At 39.5% G+C, this 22,688-nt stretch overlaps 1 protein-coding gene across 4 annotated transcripts; it reads left to right on the top strand.

The window, feature by feature from the left end:
- The first annotated feature begins 1,448 nt into the window (after positions 1–1,448).
- pdzph1 (PDZ and pleckstrin homology domains 1) lies at positions 1,449–17,271 on the top strand. 4 transcript variants are annotated; one of them, XM_030065102.1, is made up of 14 exons: positions 1,449–1,581; positions 2,080–2,136; positions 2,513–2,608; positions 3,035–5,410; positions 5,540–5,698; positions 7,156–7,317; positions 8,120–8,221; positions 10,061–10,171; positions 11,641–11,819; positions 11,955–12,112; positions 13,601–13,643; positions 13,919–14,105; positions 15,982–16,117; positions 16,767–17,271. In XM_030065102.1, the coding sequence occupies exons 3-14, from the start codon at positions 2,548–2,550 to the stop codon at positions 16,864–16,866; spliced, it is 3,774 nt and encodes a 1,257-aa protein (XP_029920962.1). In that variant the 5' UTR covers positions 1,449–1,581; positions 2,080–2,136; positions 2,513–2,547; the 3' UTR covers positions 16,867–17,271. The 4 variants fall into 4 exon arrangements, with proteins under 4 accessions (XP_029920962.1, XP_029920965.1, XP_029920964.1 ...); XM_030065105.1 differs by having other exon boundaries at positions 2,513–2,636; XM_030065104.1 differs by having other exon boundaries at positions 2,059–2,136.
- The last annotated feature ends 5,417 nt before the right edge of the window (positions 17,272–22,688 follow it).

Below are 22,688 nucleotides of genomic sequence, written 5' to 3'. Positions count from 1 at the left end.
ATAGCTGTCCAGGAGCTTATTCAGACTGCAGGGACTTTTTCACACTTCTAGGAAGAGTTGGAGGAACTGCTTCTTTCTTTTGTTTCCACACCGCTGATATAATTGTAGTTCTTAGAAATCCATTTTGATGTTCTTTACATCCTACGTCAAGTAGGTACTGTCCTTACACATTGGAAACTTTGAGTGATCTGAGTGATTCTTCGGTTTAAAAAAAAAAAAAAAAAAGGTAACGGGGAATTATTTCTATTGCAGATGAAATTATCAAACTGCACTTGAACTCTGCTCATTAAAATGAGCATATCTGAGTGCTGAGAAATATTTGGTTCATGCTTCTACAGTCTAATGTTTGGGATCAATGTGTTTATTGTGTTTATTTAGTAAAATTTGATGGAAAATTGTGGTGTTTTTTATTCATCACAATTTTGTATTTTTTATTTTTAGTTATGTCACAATTTCAATACTTCTGTCAGTTATTACAGTTTATCGACATAATCTTTTCCAGTGTTTGAATGTAGTCCAGGAAATGACATCACAATAAGCAAAAAAAAAAATACCAATGCAGACTCTGGGGTCTATCTGATCGATAGGGACACAAGTTTTTGGCATTGACCTGTCAGCTGCAAAATGGGCTGCAGTGTAAGGGTTAGGGTTAGGGCTTTTTTGCCACTGACAGTGTCAACATTATAGAAAGGACCCCAGCAGAGACAGACATGTGTGACGTGTGACATCTTAACAGAAGTCTAGCTCTTAGGAGAAGTCCTCACTCTGAAATCTCAGGTGAGGTGGGGTGAGGTGAGTTGTTGCAGGATGACAACAGTTGAAGCATGAAAGTTTAAGAGAGGAGTGCTGACTGGGAAGAGTTTGTTGTGTTGGACTACAGAATTCATAGGCAAGTGTTAACTAAAACGATTAAATTAAAAAATGGTTTGTGTTTGTGAATCCCCGGATTGTGGCCACTGAATGTGCCACACTTCACACAGCTTTCATAGACTACCTTTGTTAGATAGGGACACACTGAAGTTGTGGCTAGTTGTGCTACAGATGAATCCAGACTCTCCTGTCTTATGGCCTGATCATAACTAGTAGTGAAATAAAATAACATATTTTCCATTCTCTTAATTTTCCATTCTCTGTTTTAATAATGGTTGAATACTTCTTCCATATAGTCATAGTGGAGAGAGACAGGGCAGAGAGTGGGAGTGACATGCAGCAATGGGTCCAGGCCAGAATCAAAGGATCTAGCCTTAAAGGTGTGCAGTCTGCCAGTTGAGCCACTGGGAGGCCCCCTTCCACTTCACTTTAAATCTGATTGTCCTCCTTTGCCTGTGTAAGAGCAGAGGCAAAGAATAAACAAGCTTCACACGGGACACCACCAGTGATTGATGGGATTAGACGTAATAAGCTGCTTTAGGTTGAGAATAGAAACAATAATAAGTGGAGCAGTCTGAGAGGCATGGACAATGCGGTGCCTCTGGAAGATCAGCAGCCTTCACAAGCCATTTGCAATTTCTGCCCGCATGTCCTCTTAATATCTGTAATTTTGGAGAGTCCATCATCCACAACAAGAATTGGCATTTAAGGGTAAGTCACTGTGTCATGCCCTGCTATTTATGGTTTTGTATTTCTAAGGGATATTTAATATAAACAATTGTGTGAGAGAAAACAGTTAGCAAGTATATCTAGTGTAAATGGCAGTCAAGAGGAAGCTGGGAAATATATTACTATAAAATGAAAGTTGTTTTTTATGTTTTTTTTTGTTTGTTTGTTTGTTTGTTTGTTTTTTCAAATGACCTTTGAGTGTTTCTACATGTCAAAGGAGTTGCACATTTTTCAGTAAAGGGACTACTGTACTTTGTTTCTTGATTCTATTAAGAATGCCCAGCTGGTTATGGTTTTGGATTCCTGAGGGAAGAAACCATTTATCAGATGTATCTTGTGCAAATGGCAGTAAAGATATACATGCTCAGGCTGGGTTTTTTTTTACATGTAAAATGACTTTTTTTTTCAGTAAAGTGACTACATCACTTTGTTTCCTGGTCTTATCCCAGATGTGTTCAGAGTTAGACTTCTATTTTGCAGGTGAACTGCAAATGAAACAGACCTAATTCATCTGTTATGGTGATGGTGGGAAATCATGTAAGTCTTATTTTCTTTTGGGAGATTTTTGCTGTTTTTTCATAGAAACATATCAACATTAAAATATTGTTAGTGCAATGATTACACATTGCAATATGTTTTACTGAAAGGCAATTGTATCTATTTATCACTGCAGTTCATTCATTAACTACAAGTAAATCCCTCGCTTTGGACCAATGAACTTAAGCAGGGATCAGTTAGGTCTACTGACAAGGCCAACAGAGGTGTTGTTGCTATGGTGACATGTTCACATGATACAAATACATGAGACACACACATACATACATATATATATACATGCACAAACTTTTGCTTTAGAAGGATTTTAGAATTTTGTTTGAGTTGTTCACTTCATTGGCTTTGATTTGTCTTGCAGCTGACTGAACACTGACTGCTGAGGCGTTTTTGAGAATGAGCAGGAGAGGGAGGAGGAGGAATAGCAAGAGGAGGAAGAGCTCCAGCAGCAGTAAACGTGAGCAGCTTTAACGCAGGGACCTTGGGTAGGGCACTGAGGTTAATCTTGTGGCTATTTGAGTCATATTTTGCCCACGGCTGATCTGAGCCTCGCAATTTTTGACTACTTAGACCAATGGAAGATTAGTAAGGGATACTGAATGGAAGGGTATGTTTAAGGTGCAACTTTTGGATTAATGTCAACATCACATTTGAGCACTACCAATATATCTGACTCTACCTTAGAGTGATCGCAGATCACTATTTAGATGTAAAGAATGAATACCAGAACCTGTACATTCAAAAGAAATTACCAAGAATGTATTCCTGCTTAGATGTATGCCACAAATATATCTGTAAATATTTCCAATATATTTGTCTCAGAGTTTAAGTATGATTCATACTGCAAATTCTAATTAGAATATAATTTTCTTTTTACTTGCAGAGAGTGTCTCACTGTTCGCCTGTCAAAAGCATAACAAAAGTATCGTCTGTGATAAAGATGACATCACTGAAAAGTGTGAAACAGACTCTTTTCGAAAGGAAAATGTTTTGTCCGGATCAGACGAGCAGGACGAATATGATGATGTAACAAGCAGGGATAAAAAATTCAAAGAAGATTTTCATCTTAATTCTTTTGAAAACCAAAGTAATCCATGTACCACAGAAGATAATGAGAAAAGAATGAGGGTAGTCACATCAGTGTCTATTGATGACATAAAAGATTCACCCCCAAGGATCATATTTCAGCAGTCACAAGAGCCATTAACTGAAGATCCCACCAGTTCAGCGACATCAGTAACTAATGTAATGAAAATCAACTGTTCTGGCGCATATGTGAAGCTTGAAATTCAAGAGGTACTACAAATTGATACCTCTGGCATCAAGACCACGCTTGTTCTTCTCAATCAAAAGGGAGATAATGCTGAGACTTGTTTCAAGAGCAAATGTGAGAGGACATGGGCACCTAACAGCAATCCATCCAAGCAGTCATCTCAGAATCTGAATGTGATCAATCAAAGTGTAACCCAAGACACCATAAACTACAATTTTAGTTTTGGCAGCACAAGTGAACAGAAGGATGCTGAGAAGAACTCAAAATGCGTTATTCCATCCAGATTTTGCCACAGTTCAAACTATTGCCAATCCTGTTGTAATAACAACACTGGCATTACACTGGCAAGTCAGTCATCATGCCCAACACCGCTGTCAAATTTCTGGCCTCAAGGGAAGAGGCCATCTTTTTGCAGAAGCCTTAGTAGTGATCAATTCCGGGACATTCCACCACCCCGTGAGTTTGCAGATATTTCATATAGTACTTTAGAGGACCTTACACATGACCTAGCTTCCTGTAGGATTGGTGCCTGTGGTTCCACTGAAAATCAGAAAGGGAACTTTAACCCCACCCAGACCACAATGTATCATCAGGAACCTGGTGGCCAATGTTCACTGGATGATGATGAGAGTGAAGATCTGCCACATTGCTTTGATCAATTATCCGAATCAGACAACTTTGAGCCCATGTTTATGAGACCCTCATCTTTTAGCAGGTCAGGCTTTACCAAAGATTTCATCGACAATCACGAGAAAACCTGGATCCGAAACAATAGCATCGCCACTGTAGAACACAAAGCATGTTCATTACCAAAAAAAAGGAGGCAAACATTTCCAGGAATGACAGAGGGCTCAAGCTCAATGCAGGAGGACGTTCTTCCTTTTAGGGAGTCCTTTTCTTCAGGCACTATCTCCTCTTTGATAATGCAATCCCTTCCTCTTCAAGCTGAAAGACTGGGAAGGTTTTACCAGAGGGATGATGGGTTGTCTCCTTTTGGAACAGAATGTTATGATTCTTCAGAAACCAGAGGCAGTTGTAAACATAGCCCAGAAGTTCCAAAGAGCCAAATCGGGAAGCAGCCGCCCATAAATCCATTCTACCCCACCAAGTTTGAGGAGAATACTGAGGACATGTTCATGATAAAGGAACATTTTCAAGAGCAGAGCAAGAATACATGCCAACCTCTTGAAGCTCTTGGACAGCATGAAATGGACTTAAAAGAGAGTGTTTATAACGACATGGAAAATCGGAATGACTATGATGGTGGAGATCAAATGGAGCCGTGTAGTAGAGTAGAGAGTGGGTTTGATGAAGAGATAGCTGAGGTAGGATATCAAAACCCAGGGCTTGTTGCAGATGAGTTCAGTCAAAGAGCCCTAGTTATTCAGGTTATCCCTCCATCTCCTTGTGGCTCTGAGGAACACATATTAGAAACCAATTCAGCAAAACAAATCGAAAAGCAAGTCATGCTGGACACCAGGGCCAAAGAGACAAAACAAAGCAATTCACTTTCTGTACAAACCAAACCTAGAAAAAGCTCAGTCATGACCATTACAGTAGGTACATCTGAGCAAAGATACCTGCAGGTGGACTCAAAATTATCAGATGGCGGTTCTACAGAGAAGCATCAAAGGGTCAACTTTAACTCTGCTTCAGAAGAACCCTGCATGTCTCTTGTAGCAGACATGAATGAGGTTGATACACTGAGAAATACTGAGGTCAACCAACCACCAGAGGAAGCTCAACCAACATCAAGAAGGCCCTCTGCTGCAAAAACAAGTATCTTCAGCCCCCCTCTTTCACAGATTGTTGAGGAGAGGAAAGACCCACAGTTAGAAAACACAAGGAGGGGTACAGAGGATTTAGAAATATCTGCAAACACTCAATTATGTCTTCCCAATGGCTCCACTGATCAAGAAACAGAAAGCCACAAAAAAGAGTATCTCTGTAAAACCGACAAGGTAGAAAAACAGAATGTATCCAAATGTAAGTTCCAGTATTATAAATTGTGAGCTTTATTCAGAAAGACATAATACAACAATGTTTGGGTCTAGCAAACATAAAAGTTTAAATGAAATCCATGTGATATGATTTTTGTATGTCAATCTTTTGCAGCTTCCTCAGAGATGAAAGATCATTTGAAACTGATTCATATAGACCAAGACAGCAGTGGATCTGACCACTGGGCAAAGAGGCGCAAACTCTTCAAGGACAGCAAGCAGTGGAGCTCAGCTGGGGGAAGTTCAATAACTAGTGACATTACAGAAGAATCAGGTACCGCACAAAATATCTAAAGCTACACTGACTTTGTTTGGAAGAAAGTAGAGGTCTGCAGGGGTCTGTTATCTGAAGACTGCATGCACTTGCTCTTGAATGTCCACAACTTGCCCACAATACCAGTGTACCATATAGCTTACACTGGAAGGATCTATAGAAGATTATCCAAAATATAACCAGGCCTACAAATCAAAATGAGGTACATCAAACATCCTTAAAAATATGATATTTTAAGCAATTGCCTGCATGTCTAAATTATGACCCAGACATGCCAGGCTATAGGCTTACGTTGCACATGGTGGACAGATGGACCGCTGACAAAGTATCCCAAACATTTGCCTGCTTGTTTCTGACAGTTTTGTATTAACTGTGTTTGAGTCTGTTTTGAGTTAATCTACCATCGTCCAAAGTCGCCTCTCTCCATGTTGCCTTCAGATCATATGACAAGCAAGCAGGCTGTTGGTTGTGACATGGGGCAAGACAAGCTAGACCATACAATCATGGACAATTTCCAGCCCACAACCATGTTGTTGTCTAGCCTGAAAAAAAGAAAGAAAAATTATATATATATATATATATATATATATATATATACATATATATATATAATCACTGTAGACATTCATCCCAATAATGACATAAATGACTTGTTGGCTTAATGGTAAAACCTCTGGGTCCTTTTTTTCAAAATTGTAAATGTGGACCAGATATATAATATATATAAATAGAGAGAGAGTGAGTGAGTGAGTGAGTGAGTGAGCAAGAGAGAGAGAGAGAGAGAGAGAGAGAGAGAGAGAGAGAGAGAGAGAGAGAGAGAGAGAGAGAGAGAGAGAGAGAGAGAGAGAGAGAGAGATTTTTTTCTCCCCCAGGATAAGACTGATCTTACTGTTTTCAAATTAGTTTTTCAACTGAAAAAATCACAATGGCATTGCTTCACAAATAATACTTTTGGTCATCTCATCTCCTAGGGGTACACTTTTGAGAAGGCCTTAACCCCTAACCCTAACCCAGAAAATGAATAGAACCCAAAAAGGCACAGGTCTTTGGTTTGTAGGCACAGAAAACTATATGTAAGACTGCAGTTAAAAAAGTAATTTATTGGTCTATGTGGGAATTACCAACATGTTTCTGCCTCTGTCTTCATCAAAATGTATTGAGAAGGCCTTGTCAAATTGTTGTAGTTACGATACCACTAGGTAACCATTCATTGCTTGTTGAAGGGCAGTATTGTAAGTCTGGAAGGCACTGTCCTCAATGCATCATGACATGATCAGGATCATTGTTTAGTACTCATTACAAGTCACGGTTATACAAGGGAATACACCTCATTCAAGCACAAACTACCAAAACCACGGACTGTCTGTGGTGATGATGTTCATCATTTGTCTGTATTTTGTATGAATTGCGCTGTATATTGTACTGTTTTGTACTCTTTTGCATCATTTTGTGTGCAGTATCAGAGGACACCCGCTCTATGGACATGACAATGAAAGACATTGAAGCCAGGGGCTTTTATACAGAGACTTTCCACTCTGCAGCATGGATTTACAGAGGAGATGATGTTAGTTCAGATGCTAGTCCTCCCAGCCTCAGCACCAGGCCTCGAATTGTCTCAAGTAAGTTGTGAATTTTGTAACTCTTACAAGAAAATTGCCATTATTTTAACTCATGCTCAAGAACAAACTTCATTGAATTGTGAAATTAAAGCAGGGATTTTGAACTGGTGATCCGCTCCCCCTGGTGGTCCATGCAGGTATTGCAGGTGGTCTCTGACCATGCACTCAATAGACGAGTTTGAACACTAGAACCGTTTTTTTTTTGTTGTTGTTTGTTTGTTTGTTTTATATATATATATATATACCTCTTGTTTTAATTTTAATTTATCACTAATAGTTTCAATCAAATTGATTTAAATACATAAAACTGAAAAATCAAGGTGATATCTCTTGGTGATGACTGGAAATAGCGTAAATCTGGTCCATGGTCTGTGTTCTGCTAATGCTAATTAGCATCCCATGCATTCCTTGCCTACCTGTACACACACACATACATATTAGGTTACTGACTAACAAACTGATTGTGCCAACAAATAGTAAAAGTGAGTTACTGTCTGATGGGGGGAACATGAATTTTGAGTGGGCTACTGCTATGCTGTAACCCCCCACCAACAAGAATGGTCCCCAGGTTCCTTGTGATGGTGGTCCCTGGGTCACGATCAGTTGAAAACCCCTGAGTCAAAGGAATGAAATGTCCTCAGTGAAGACTGAACACAATGAAATCCAAATCCAAACCATTTAAAGTGTTTCAAGCACTATGCAGACACAATTCTGTACATTGAGGCTGTGCATCAAAGTGATGAAATCATTAGACAAGTTTGGATACCCCTTTGTATTAAATGAAGGTTCCTCCTCTTTTCAGTTCGTGAGAGGACTGTCAAGATCAGCAAAGGGATGGGAGAGTATCCATGGGGCTTCCGGATACAGTTTTCTAAACCCATTGTGGTTACTGAAGTTGACACAAGTAAGTAAATTTGCTTAACACACAGTGTTGACTCATCGAGGTCTTAAGGACCATACCAGTGATTTACAGTGTTTAGCAGAAAGTGTAGTGTACATTTGTAGATATTATGCTAAACATGCAACATCACTGGCATGGTTTTTTGAAAACTGAGAAGTTTGAAGCAAGTCTACTTTGTAATTCTACGAGCTAGAATTTGTGGGATGTTAATTTGAGCCATACTGAAATGTTTGCAATGTACCCATAACATTTACATTTCAAGCAACCATTTACTGTGTAAAGATACATAATTTTTGATGAAATGAAGCAAATTCTCAACAGCACTCAAAGTGAAGCTTTGAGTGTCTTACTGAAGTTTTTTGAAATGGAGGGCTGAAAAAGCAGCCACAAAACGGACTTTCCTATTCAAAGCATAGCATAGCAAGATGGGCTTAGCGGCAACCATTTTTATGTTATGTTTATTGCAAAGACCTGCAACCATTGTAACAAGCTAAGCTCCATATTCCAGTTGGTGGTAAATATTAACATTAACTTTGTTTCTTTTTAGTAGACTGGCCAAAAAGCAAATCCTCCTGCTATTTTGCATTACCTCGAAAACCATTTTTCGTTGCTCCTCCTACATATTTGGTTGACATTTCACATTTGACATTTTGGATTTTTGATAATCAGTACTTCCCTGTCAGGGGAAGGGCTGAGAATTACCAGCGACGCCACAATACAAGTCACAATATGACAGTATTGCAATTTTAAACATTTTGTTATATGCTGAGTATTTTGATAAGGTATATAATGATTTATTACCTTTTTTCAACTGTAAACTACACCCTTGAAGGAAATCTTTGTCAATGTCCGCTTTATCTAAAAAGATAAAGTTTTCATTTGTTGTGTTCATCTGTGTTCATCTCACTTCAGCCATTTCTACAGTAGCAAAATGGGACAAACTGACTTTCCCCCCGCCCCCAATAATTTGTGTTCAAAATGTGGAAGCTTGGCTGATTTTACAAAACTTGCCATAACTCATGAACACACTGAGATATAAAAGTGAAATCTGACACACCTGTTCAAGAGTGTGCTCAAGGGCTCAAGAGAGTGTTCTGGGGAGGGCCACAATGGGCAAACGTTATATCATATGAACTTTGGTATAAACAATCTTGGTTCATGTCTCATGTCAATTCATAAAATTATATTACAATTGATGGAAGGATAATTCTGCTGTTTTTCAAGCTAGGCCCTATTTTCCACCTTTTGGGGTTCAAATGACTGAGAGGGACAACAATTTTTGAAATTGGTCCAGTATTCAGCGAGGACGCTTTAGTCTGCCGCTGCAAAACAGGCTGCAATGTGATCAAACGTGATGTGACGTAACATTATAGAAATGGTTTAAATCAGGTGTAGCATATTAAAACAAATTTTAATTTCCAGAGATTTCACACAGTCATTAAAATTACACCATAGGTACCAGAGAGCTGAAACGTTTTTCAGCACATCCACTGATGTGTGATAAAAGTTTGCTATGCAGCAACCTATGGTCAATACAGAAGTCCATCAGTCTTTGTTTTTAAAAATGCAGAATCACATGCAGAGTCAATTAACTTCTGTACTGTATCTCCAAAAGTGTTCACCCAAATGCTTCCCAAATTGACAGATTCAAATAGCCAGAGACAGTTATTGTATGTCTGTGTATTAAATGCATTCAAATTCAAATTCTTCTGAAGTTCACATTTAGTTAAAGACTACCCATTGTGCTTGGACACAGCCGCTTTTTTTCTGCCCCTCTTAAGGTAAAATCTTGATGAGTTACGAGTTATGAGATATGAGATATTGTCAACCCTGTGGTTTCAGATGGTGCTGCCGAGGAGGCAGGGTTGATGGTGGGAGACTATGTCTTGGCTGTTAATGGAACTGATGTGACCAGTGTTCCCCACTCTGAGGCCGCTGATCTGGCCAGGCAAGGTACGAGGAGTGACTGGCTGCTGTTTCAGAGTAGTGATTCCACACAATCACATGTTTAGAATGCAGGACTTCCCAGTGAGGACATTTACATGCACACTAATAATATGACGTCACAGGACAATTAAAATGATTTGCATGTTTAGCCTAATATCTACAAAATGTGTAAACCTCATGTTTCTGCTAATCTTTTTCCAAAACAAGCAGCCACATTTTAGAGCGGCCATATAATTTTTCCTATCTTTTCTCCAGCTGTTGGTTTCCATTTATTCCACTACGCTATGAAAATGAACTTTTAGAGACTTCAGACTTTCTTCACACCAGTATTCCATCACAGTGATAAAGTCCTCCACATTAGTTTTCCTAAACACAGCAGCACTGGTGTGTTTTGAGGACTTGAAACTGGGCAGAGTGAAATGCTCCCTCCGCCAGAAAATAATCCCTGCAGCAACATTTGCTTTCCACAGCCAATAATGAGTTTTGTGGTTTATGAATGTTGACAACTTTGTTAGCTGCAGAAGCAGAAGTAAAGGAATTTTGATAATATGTTGTGAAACTTTTAGTACACCTGCATGATTTGCAGAATTGTTTGTTGCAATGTAAAATGTGGGTAAATTGTAGTAAACGGGACAATCATTAAGAATCACCGGTATGGTCCTTTAACTTGCTAAGGCAATGCCCAGACTGTAGAAATTGTCATGTCAGTTCTTTTATCTGATTATCATTAGCAGAATAAGATTAATTCCTTCAACACATTACCATCAAAGATAGAGTCAGTGATGAGGATGTTGGATGCCGTTAACCCAAACATAACTAAATTCAATTAAACTTTCTTTGGATAGTCCCCGCTAGATATTCAACAGAATGTCAATTGATATATAAGTGAAATGTCAACAAGAGTTCAGTAGAATATCAATAAGCCATTTCAAGAGTTCTGGGTCAGGTACACCCACCAGCGCTCTGACTGGTAACATTTGTTGATCTGCTGCCCATTTGCTTAAATAGGCTTCACATAAGCCCTCACCCAACCAGAAGCCTAACCTTAACCAAGTGAGAGTATGCTGCCCAGAACTCTGGTGGGTTTCATTATAATGCAGTGAGCATCCTGCAATAATGTCCACTATATCTACATGTTTGTTGAAATACAGCAACCACATACAACAGAATGTCAATAGATATGTCAATATGTTGTAGAAATATAATTTATGAATGATTGACACTCTACTGACCTCTTGTTGATATTTAACTTATGTATCAAATGATATATCAGTTGATATATGAACATCTATTGGGGACATAACAGGGACGATCCAAATAAAGTGTATAATGCATAATGCACTGATTTTGGTGGTAACAACAAGATCTATAACCATGTGAAAGAAGTGAACAATATAGAACAATATAACTGAAACCACAAAAGGTTCAAAAAGATTCAAATGTTATTGTTGTTGTTGTTGTTGTTAAAATTGTAGGTCCAGATGTTCTGACTTTAACCATTGGGTCAGACATTGCCCGTGCTCCTAACACCCCCCGACCAGCATGTCGGGGTTACCTTCACAAGCGCACCCAGTCTGGACTGATTAAAGGCTGGCGGAAGAGATGGTTTGTACTGACACATGACTGCTGCCTCTACTACTACCGACACAAGCGGGTAAGTAGGCAATAGTTACCAGCACACAGTGATAGTTCTTTATTGACTGAAAGAGTTCAGATCAAAATTAGTCAACTAAGGTCCAGAAATTGAGAAGTGTACTTTTGACAACAGTTATCATCATATTAATAACAGGATGAAGGGAGGAGACCTGCTCTGTCAGCAGTGAAGCTGGAAGGGGCTGAAGTTGGACCAGACGTTTCTCTGGGAAAACCATTTGTGTTCAAGTGCTGCCCCCTCTCCGGCAATCGAGTGTATTTCTTTTGTGCTACTTCCAACCAAGAGATGAAAAGGTACAGTATGATAAGAAAAACCTCACAAGCAAATGCATTTCTTTTGATTAGTTGTTGCTTTTTTGTTTTGCATGCTTATTTACTTGTGTGTACTTGTCTATAGATTTTATTTTATTATCCCGGTTTCCTTTTTGAAGTTCAAGTCTGGATTTAAATGTGTATATTAATACAAAATGAAAGAGCGGATATTTAGTGGAGGACCAAAGAAAAGACTTCAATCAAACCAACACTTTTTGGCTATCCGTAGTCTGGACCAGAGACAGGACTGATGCAAAAAGAAGCAATTTGCTGTCAAAGGCTAAGGCAAAGAGGAAGGTTTTGTTGAGCCAGCTGAGATCCAGAGAGCAGATGCAGAGTGGAGCAGGTCCAGGGTCGAGTCCAGAGGGTCCAGGGAGTGGGGGGTTATCTGAGCAGGGTCCAGAGGAAGCGGGGCAGACAAGGCAAGACAAGGAGTAGGAGACAGGGTCTGGAGTCAGAACAGGCAAGACTGCGGGGAGAACAAACAAGGTTGAGGTTTTGAGTCCAGGCAACAGCAGAATGCAATAATGCAAACAGGATTTGGCTGGAAGGGTCATGAAGTGCCTGTGACAGAGACTACAATCTGGCGTTGTGGAAATGGTAAAGCTGAGTAGATATAGGGAGATGTGAAGCAGCTGGTGATGTCCAACTCTGACTCCAACACACCTGTCTCCACTTAGGAAATCGTACGCACACATACGCACACACACGCACACACACACACACACACACACACACACACACACACACACACACTTCCACACCTGACCAGTTACCCAGAGGTTTCTCTGAATCTGTTCTGGACCTGACCAGACAAATCAATGCAATGCAATGTTATAGTATACTCACACTATATTTCTCTGGTATGTCCAGCTGGGCTTTCAAGGACGTGTTGTCAACAATCTGATGTTCACCACTTCATCCATGCTGGTTAGTGTGTGGCCTTGATCACTGTCAGTGATGTCTGATTCTCTTTTTCTCTCTTTTTTTGACCCAGACAGATATTATTCAAGGGGGCAAAGTAACGTCAAAATCATAGGTGATTGTTATTTAACACTGGAATTTATAAAATCATGCCGGTCAAGTTGAAAGTTAAAAAAAAAAAACACTGAGCATTATTTTTTCTTTTTTTCTTCTTCTTTTTCCTTCTTTTTTGGTCATTTTATTTCACAAGTGAAACACCCACATATAATTAATTTTTACCTGTGCCTGTACTCATAAATTGCTTAATGTCTATGTGGCCCGGATGAAGGCTAAGACTAGCCAAAATGTGTTTTTGTGCTTTTGAACACTCTTGTCTTAAAAGTGTAGCTGAATATCCGCTTTTTCATTGTCTGTCAACATCTGTTGAAGCACCTTGGCTGGACTGTGAAGTTGTAACAGAACTGCACTTTTTCTTATATTAATAGAAAAGTAAGCATCAGCTGGCTCTGCTATTATGTCTAGGAAGCCTTGTCTTTGTGATTTCAGGTGGCTGGAGGCTATGGAAAAAGCTGTTCACCCCATTACACAGGTAACCTCTGCCACATAGTGAGTCACTTATCAAATGGAATTTTTAAGGCACATGTTATGTAGGTAAATAACTTATATGCTGAAATCCTGTATGGAAATACCTCATGATGTGATTGTAATGGTTTTGTCATGAATTGGTTTTGCGTGCACACTGATGGCAGCACACAGAACAAACTCGTGAATGTGCTTGGCCAGGTCAGCCACACTAGCTTACCACCTCTATATTTAGTCGTCAGGCTATCCCACTAATCTCTTCAATTAACTCTCATGTCTTAGAACCACGTGTGGGTGGATGTGACCAGACACAACTCCTGTTTGCCCCCTCTGGCTGTGAAAAGTCCTGAGTGTCTGGGACTGCTTCACCAGATTGACAAGAACAAGGACAGCTGGGTGCAGCACTACTGCATTCTGAAAGATGGCTGCCTCTACTTCTACAGTGGCATCCGCTCAACTCATGCTCTGGGTACTGGATCACATTGAATTACTAAGAGGCTACTAGTTGGTTTTCAGGTGGTCTTACATAGATGGCTCCACTGTTTATTTATAATGTCTCAATTGCATATTTTATAGCATATTTTATATTTCAAATGGAAAACTTGATAGTCTACAATACTGACAGCTTAAGCAAGCACACTGTTTATTCATAAACTTTACACATGAGACTCAGTCCTCTGTTATCATATCAGTCTGATAATCTAGAATACTGTATTTATGTTTCTTTCTTAAATTTTGATGTGCCTCAGTTTGTCAGGTGGCAGGTTTTAGTTAAAGTGTGTGTTTGGATCACAGTGCGGTTGGGCTGTATATTTTTGTCTGAAGCTGACCCGAGACGGGAGCATAGTGACCGAGCCTGACCTGAGCCCAACCTGAGTCCAACAGGCGTTCTCTTTTATGTGTGTGTCAGTGTGTCTGAACCAGACCCGAGCCTAAGATTTTGCTTGTCCTCCATTGCTAGCTTACATTTACTGCCTGAAATAGTCTGTGTTGCCTTCAGCATACTCACATAAACTGCACACAAAGTTGCCCAGAACAGACAGTAGGTCCATCATTTGTATTTATTTTACACCACAGTTTCACTAGAAATAGCGCTGATGTAACCTAACTCAACCCAGACCTGAACATAATTTCAAAATTTTTGTCCAAACCAGGCCAGTTGGAACCCGACGGGCTCGGGTCAGGTATCCACACTCTAGTGTGGAGACTAGACATTAAGTTGCTTTCACAGAAAGTCTGCCAGCAAGAGGGATATTCCAGAAGTGGAATATGCCACCTGTAAATTTGTAACCACGGTAAAATGGCATTCATGGTGTATCCTCAGGAGGAACCAATGCTTTCAAGGGGAAGAAACTCTTGATTTCCTCCACGAGGAATACCAAGGAAGAGAACGTCCATTTTCCTGAAACAGTGAATGCTGTGTTGGGGACATCCTGTTCCTGTTTCTGACAGCAACAGAAAGCTGTCAGAAATGGTCTGTGTCCACAGGGGCATGTTTTGGATGTTAGGTGTTGGACTGCTTCCCAGCTTTGGATGCATGATGGGCATGTGATTGATCTCTTTACAGGGAACCAGCATAAAATGGAATGTTTCCCGGTTTTATTTCAAACAGGAAATCCAGAAATTGCTATTATTCATTTCTCATCTATCTATTTGGACTTCTAGCCAACATATACTTATTTTTACCGGGCTTCACACCCTCCTATAACCAAACAAATGCTTCATAGATGCACCTGATTGGATGAACACTTCACTAGTGGGCTGTCCTCTCCCGGATATCACACCAGACAAACATGGCAGATCTTTTGGAAACTCTTCTAAATTTATTGCAAAATTATGAAAATGGTTCACCAAAATGTGTTTCTGAAAACATTTGAGGCAAGAAATAATCCATGCAGCTGCTGAATCTGTCTACATTTTGACAATGGTTAGTTTAAAAGTTTCTCTGGAGTTTTCAGAGGTCGAATTGGATGATCCTCATTTTCATAAAGTAGGCTAGACCTCAACTTTATGTAAATGAGGATATGACAATATGAAGCCCTGTCTCTCAAAACGCAATATAACTCTGCTTACATTTTCAATATCATGGTAACTCCAGGGATGCCAATCAAACATAGATGAAGCTCTAATTGTAGCAGTTCCTCACCATCCAGTTCTATACAGTACTAGGCCCTTATTTGTTGTGGAGCTAATTTCAGCTGAATCAAACGCAATGTGGCAACCCACTCATATCATTATTTGCACCATGGTGGTGCACCTCCACCACATACATAGATGATGTAAGCCTCTATTCAAGAGTTCATCACAGAAGGTACTGATCAGAACACAACCACCTCTGCTTCCAGGTGGGATTTACCTTCATGGGTACATGGTGAGGGAGCAGTCTTTTGGATCCAAGAAGTCCGCCATTGAGCTGAAGCCTCCGTCTGAGGAGTTCAAGACATTCTATCTCTGTGCTGAAAATGCCACTGAAAATAAACGGTGAGGAGTTAACACTTGTTAAGTTCACCCACCAATAGTGAACAAAGGAGAGACAAGAGCAATAGAGCAATAGACTCAGAAATTCAGACTTTCTTTGGATAGTCCCCTTTAGATATTCAACACAATGTCAGTTGATATAGAAGTTAATATCAACAAGAGTGTCAATAACGCATAAATTATATTTCAACAACATATTGGCATATCTATTGACATTCTGTTGTATGAGTTTGCTGAAGTTTAATAAACGTGCAGACCTAGCTAATGTTATTGCTGGACACCCAGTGTGTTATTATGAAACCCACTGCAGTTTTGGGCAAGATGCAACCACAGGGTTAGGGTTAGGGTTTTGGTTGGGATCGGGCTTATGTCAGGCCTGTTTTAGGAAATGGCCAATACATTTTCTGACCAATCACAGTACTTGTGGGCATATCTCCTCCAAAAACACCACGGGATCCATAATAATACTTTATGGACATGATGAAATATAATTGATGGTTTATTGATGTTCTACTGAACTCTTGTTGATATTTAACTTGCATTTGAGCTAACATTCTGTTGAATACCTACAGGTGTATGTGTCTATCCAAAGAAAGTGTTACCAGAGATTCAGATGTTTGCATGTTACTGATCGTCCTGATGTTCTTTACAGGTGGATTGTAGCTATCAAAACATCAATAAACAAGTGGCTGCCATTACATCAGGCCATCCAGGACTATATGAGTCGACCACCAGAAGAGACAAGAATGTGAACCAGAATCCCAATACCAGGACTGTTGTCTTTGCTTGGGTTTTGGTCCACCTATGTCATTATCTATGAGAATGAAATATAAATTGCATTTTATTTGCATTGAATGTTTCTGTGATTTTTTATGCAGTGATCAGCCAAGTGGCTGAGAGAAAAGACAGACTTGTTCTATGGACTCATGAAATTCAAAATATAAAAGCTATCCATAGAGTGCTGTAATGACTGGTTGTGTGCAGAACAGTTTGACTGACTTGGAGGCCCCAGACAAAGACCAACATGAGGCCCGATGCCACTTTGCAATCTTGGCTAGTCAAACAAATGTGTTACTGTATTATTATTGTGTATATGTATTATTATATTACTGTTGATAAGTGCAAATAAACTAAAATAAAATAAATAAATAATACAATTTTGAGGCAGCTATTTTCATTTCACAAAGCTCGGCACAGCACAGACGCAAATGAGGTAAGATGGTAAGGTTTTCAACTAGATATGATCTTCAATTCATTAAATACAAAATTAGAGTATGAGTCTTTGTAGATGTTCAACTGTGTCTTCAATGACTTTTCTCTGGGGGAGAGTAAAAGTCAACAAGTGTGTGTGTGGTATTTCTGCTTTGTTAGACAGATACAACAGAGCGTGACAAGAAAGTCAGAGCAGAGAGAGAAGGGATGTGGACATTGCAAAATGTCAAGTGTGTGTGTGGTATTTCTATATCTACAGTGCATTCACAAAGTATTCAGACTCCCTTCACTTTTTTCACTTTTGTTATGTTGCAGCCTGATGCTACAATCATTTAAATTCATTTTTTCTCTCATTAATCTACACTAAGTACCCCATAATGACAATTATTTTTTTGAAATTTTGCAAATTTATTAAAAAAGAAAAACTGAAATATCACATTGATATAAGTATTCAGACCCTTTACTCAGTGCTTAGTTTAAGCACCTTAATAAGAGAGATGAGTACTCTTGCTACTCCTTGACTCTGGATTCAGTTTGGCCTTCATTTTAATTGTTTGACAGCTTCCTCTATGGGTACTATTAGCACTCATCACTTATGCCCACCTTCTATAGTGGATCTAATGTTTTCACAGGAGAGATTGAGGGGATTGAAGAGTTTCAGAGAATTCAGTGCCACTTTCCAGCTTTGACACTTTATGTAAGAAACATGATCTGTCCTGTTAAAATCTCTCCAGATGCTTTCAGATTCATCTCTTTGTACTGAAACAATTCCCTTCATATCCCAACCTCCCACGTAAGATATGATGGGAAAAACTCCTAGAAACACATCCAACTCAGAGGGGACTGATATTATATTTACTATCAGATTATGACTGCCATTGATAATTTTTCTGTAATTAAAACTAAATGGGTAAGTGAACTGGACGTGAATATAAGGATCGGTGTGTAGGTGCACTGGATAGGCTGCACAGTTTAAAGTTGTCCACAGGATGCACTTTAGTAAAAGCAGTTTAGCCAAAATATTTCCACATTGTGCCTCAAGATGCCAACATTGTGGTTATTCACAAGCACATTCACTACACATGCTGTGGGCTTTCTGCAGACACAGAGAGTTTTGATGCTAAATGGTTTTGACAGTCTGACCAAAGTTCTGGAGATCAAGGCACAGGCGCGCCCTCTTCTGGCAATTTTTGGAGTGGCAGCCAAACCTTTATTATCTGGCACTAAGAGGAAGGACATTGTTACTGTTACTCTTTGGTGCGTCATTGAATACCTCTTCCCTTGAAATCTGCTACCTTACTGTTTCTGCCTGGACAATGGATGTGATGTTTTTCTTGAGCCTTGAAAAAAAAAAATAAAGATGCACTTAGAGGATGCAATGATCATTGCATGATTTCATTAGGGAATGGCAACTTCACATTTCATATTTTAATATCCTGTCTGTGCTGCCTGCTGAATGAGACTCATTTACCTGGTCCTCTGTGTTTGCCTCGTCTGAGTAATTGATGCCATACTGTAGTTTTACAGTTAGTTTACTGTACCATAGAATCTGACATGAAGGCTATGTGGATGGGGGTGTGTGTGGGTTTGTTTCAACTTTTAGGCGTTTGGTTTTGTTTGTTTTTGTTGCTGGTGGTGTTTTCATGAAAATGATATATGGGGCACTGGAACTGTAAATCTTGTATGGCACAGTATACATTTCCACTAATACATTATTTAAAAAAAAAAAAAAAAAAAGAAAGAAAAAAAAAGAAAAGATATGTAAATAAATGAATAAATAAATAAGGTAAAGATAAAATATTTAATAAACAAATTTAATAACTCAGTCTGGATTTAGGAAATTACTATCATAACGGCTAAAAAAGGCATGTTTTCAGTTTTGTGGATGAGCATTAATTGTAAGACAGTGTTTTTTGGTCATCTTAAAGGGACCTAGGCCCTGTTTACTGACTGTCTGGTATCATCCTCACACACACACACACAGAGCCACATTTCACTGGTCACTTCAGCACTGAGCCTGACCTCCCTGCACTGCAGCCTCCCACACGGCCACAGCGCTCAACTGGCCAGTCGTTACTGACTCTGGGAAGCAGGAAGCTCAATGAACTTATCCTTTAAATAAACTAAAAGTCGAGTTGATTTGTCCTGAATCTGCCACATTCCTCTGAGGTTTTTCATAAAGTTGTAGGATCAGTATATAGCAACACTTAACCTATGACAAACTACCAGGCTCACTGCAAATAAGGGCTGAATTACCTGAGTACGATTATGGATTACAGAATAAGCTGATTAAGCTTTTAGGGTGCACAAACACAAATCAGCCTACCACTGATCTGAGTTATTTTGACACTCCCAACATAATGGTGTGTGTGTGTGTGTGTGTGTGTGTGTGTGTGTGTGTGTGTATCTGTGAATCTGAATATTTCATGTCCTATTTAGGGCACATTTTGGCTTTGAGCAATGAGGCAGAATCAGCTGTTTTAGATGAAGTAATACGTCATAATGTGCAACATTCAGTGGCATCAAGATCAGGTATCATTCTTTTTTCTCCTTCTCTCTCTCTCTCTCTCTTTTTGTTAATTTTTTTTTTGGATTTTACCTTTTACTCTACAGGCTAGTCCCTGTGTTCACCCTGTGTATTGTGACTCCTTTGTTTCAACTGAAAAACACATTTTATATCTTATTTCCACGTCCCTTTGCTGATTATCACACTTTAGCCACAACCATTCCCAAATTTTATTTTATTCTGATTTTAGAAAGTAAAGGGAATCTCCAGCGTTTAACCCATTGAAACTTCAGCAAATTCACTTAATCGATCTCAAAAACATTATATATTTCAAATTAAACTGCAAGAAAATCACTATGAAATCACCACAAAATTACCATGAAAAAGTTAACATAAAAAAAAAAACAAAATTAGCAAAAAGTAGAAAAGTAGTAAAATTTACAGAAAAATGACCATAAAAGTAGCAAAACATTAGCAGACAATAACCATAAGATTTGCAGCAAAAAAAACAACACCAACAACAACACAACAACAAAAGAATACCAGAAAACATATATTTGGAAGTGTTTTAATTCTATATAGGAATTAAAATTACAAGGAAAGTACCGTAAAATTACCATACAATTACCAAAAAATTAGATTAAAATAATTAAATTAATTAAATCAAATGTAATTTAATTAATTTGGTTAAATTACTGCAAAGAAGAAGAAGAAGAAGAAGAAGAAGAAGAAGAAGAAGAAGAAGAAGGAAACAAAATAAGATGAGTTTTGTGTGTAGGGTTTCAAGGAGTTATTTGGGTTTAAAAAAAAAAAAAAAAAAAAAGCTGACCCTATAGGCAATTTCGAGGCAAAGAGGACACAGCAGACAGTCAGCTCTGTTAAAGCCCTACTTCAGTGTTCATCTACAGCCACAGACACAGAGAGGACCCTCAGCTCTGTGCATCAGTTAGTAGCTTGAGCTCAGTCTTCTCCAGAGGCTCCGTTTTAAATCACTTTTAATCATGTAACAGTCATTGGTTAACATGAAGTCTACAGTTCCTTTGTATTTGGCATGAGGAAAAATAGAAGTGTATAGGAGTGGTTTTACATGGCAAGGTACACAAGGCTTGCTTACATACAGTATTTCTTGGTGTGATGCTAATTGCTAAAAGGTGCCATGGTGGGTGACCACGTAAAGGTGTGCCACAGTCTCTAGAGATGTAGGTGGATAAATCAGGAGCTCTATATTTGTGAATGAAGGTGGAGACGCAGGCAGTGGCTCAAGCTCATGGAGCAGGCTCACTCGGGCATGGCCGACACATTTTTGGTCATTTCGGGACCACAGGCAGTGGCACTGAAGAGACACAGCGGCCACAGGATTTGACTCAAGAAGAATATGCAGAATACATTAACAGTTAGTCTATTAGCAGCTGATGTTCGTTATAGCCAAATTTTTTTCATCCCTTTTAAAAGCAGTGCACGCTACACACCGGGGTCGTCTGCTGCCATTTTCCTCATCCAACGGTTTTCAGGCCCTTTGCTGCATGTCATCCTCCCTCTCTCCCCTGCCTCTCCTGTCTCTCTCTACTGTCACTATCAAATAAAGCAGAAATGCCAAAATAATATTTTAAAAAAATGTCATGCTTCAGGCTGTACTTTTGGGACAGCCACTGGAAACGAGACAGCGCATGGAGCTGTTGCAACCCAGCAACCCGGCGTTCTTGGATGAGAACACTGAGAGAGGACTGGTGGTTGGCTCTGGTGGATGGAAGCTGTGCACAGTAGCATACCAATTTATATTTATCGGTCTGATGTGTACATAAAGCACAGACGTGCATGTAATGATTTTGCAACAGTGCAGAGCTTTTTGCACAAGAGAAAAATTGCACAGCACTTTGATCATGTGCACCGCATCCCTCAAATGAACAAGAGGCTGCTTTTGATGACCATTTCTTCATGATCGACAGATCAAGACTTGCAGTTATTTGAAGCCAAATCGTATCGAGCTACAGAAGAGGCCCTGCTGTGTCTGTATTGTTTACTGTGGTCTTTTGGCTGGTGCACAACAAAATGATTGCAGTTCTTTGCTATGACATCCAGTCAGAAGGGCAGTAAAGTGTGTCACACTACACTTGCTTGAGAGAGGGTCAGACATGTTGTCCTGTGTAACCTAAAAGCAGAAATTACAGCTGAGAATTAGTGTTTCCTGCTGTGTTGCACATGCACTGACACAACAGTCATAACTCAAAACTATTTCACTTCATAAAACAGCCACTGGTGGAGACACAACCATTTCCACTACTTGGCTCCTCACTACAAAACCTTTTACTGAGAGAGTCAGTGGATTTACACAGGATCTGACCTGGTGCCATGGCAGTGGCCCACATCTACACGGCCACCACTGCGGCCATCCTGCTGTGTTGATGTGAAAGGGATAGTTTGTTCTACTCCATTCAAGTTCTGTGACCAACATGTCACCAGCTAAGCAGCATGATGATTACGAGTGACTGTGCAGCAAATCCTGTCGAGATAAAGGTCAAAGGTTGAGATTTCATTTGACTTGTCAGAACAGGGCAAGATGTTTTTGTCTGTTTTGGGCACGCTACATGGAAGGTCTACTTCCCTTTCCTCACAGGCCGGCAGCTTCATCCTGCAGCCCGTCTTTGTGCTGACTCAGCTCACAGCACTCTGCTCTCTTTGAACTGAATGAAATTTGTATCAATCCTCTCTTCTGACTCTGGGTAGGATACACAAAATATCAATTTCCCTTTGATCTCTGATAAAAACTGGATTGCAGTTGACATAATAAACAGTGAAGTCACTGTGACGCCATATTGGTATGCCCAACACTTTATGACAGAGGCGTTACAATCACTA

The sequence above is a fragment of the Myripristis murdjan genome, chromosome 12 (genome assembly GCF_902150065.1).
Source record: "Myripristis murdjan chromosome 12, fMyrMur1.1, whole genome shotgun sequence".
Taxonomy (NCBI): domain Eukaryota; kingdom Metazoa; phylum Chordata; class Actinopteri; order Holocentriformes; family Holocentridae; genus Myripristis; species Myripristis murdjan.
Note: the sequence above shows the minus strand (reverse complement) of the source record. Positions and strands in the feature narration are given on the sequence as shown.

Bases quoted from the DNA above. Each gene is read 5' to 3' on its own strand.
- pdzph1 (XM_030065102.1), top strand. From the start codon at position 2,548: ATGAGCAGGAGAGGGAGGAGGAGGAATAGCAAGAGGAGGAAGAGCTCC. The intron at 5,411-5,539 runs GTAAGTTCCAGT...AATCTTTTGCAG, and splicing joins AAAACAGAATGTATCCAAAT to CTTCCTCAGAGATGAAAGAT. The intron at 7,318-8,119 runs GTAAGTTGTGAA...TCCTCTTTTCAG, and splicing joins CAGGCCTCGAATTGTCTCAA to TTCGTGAGAGGACTGTCAAG.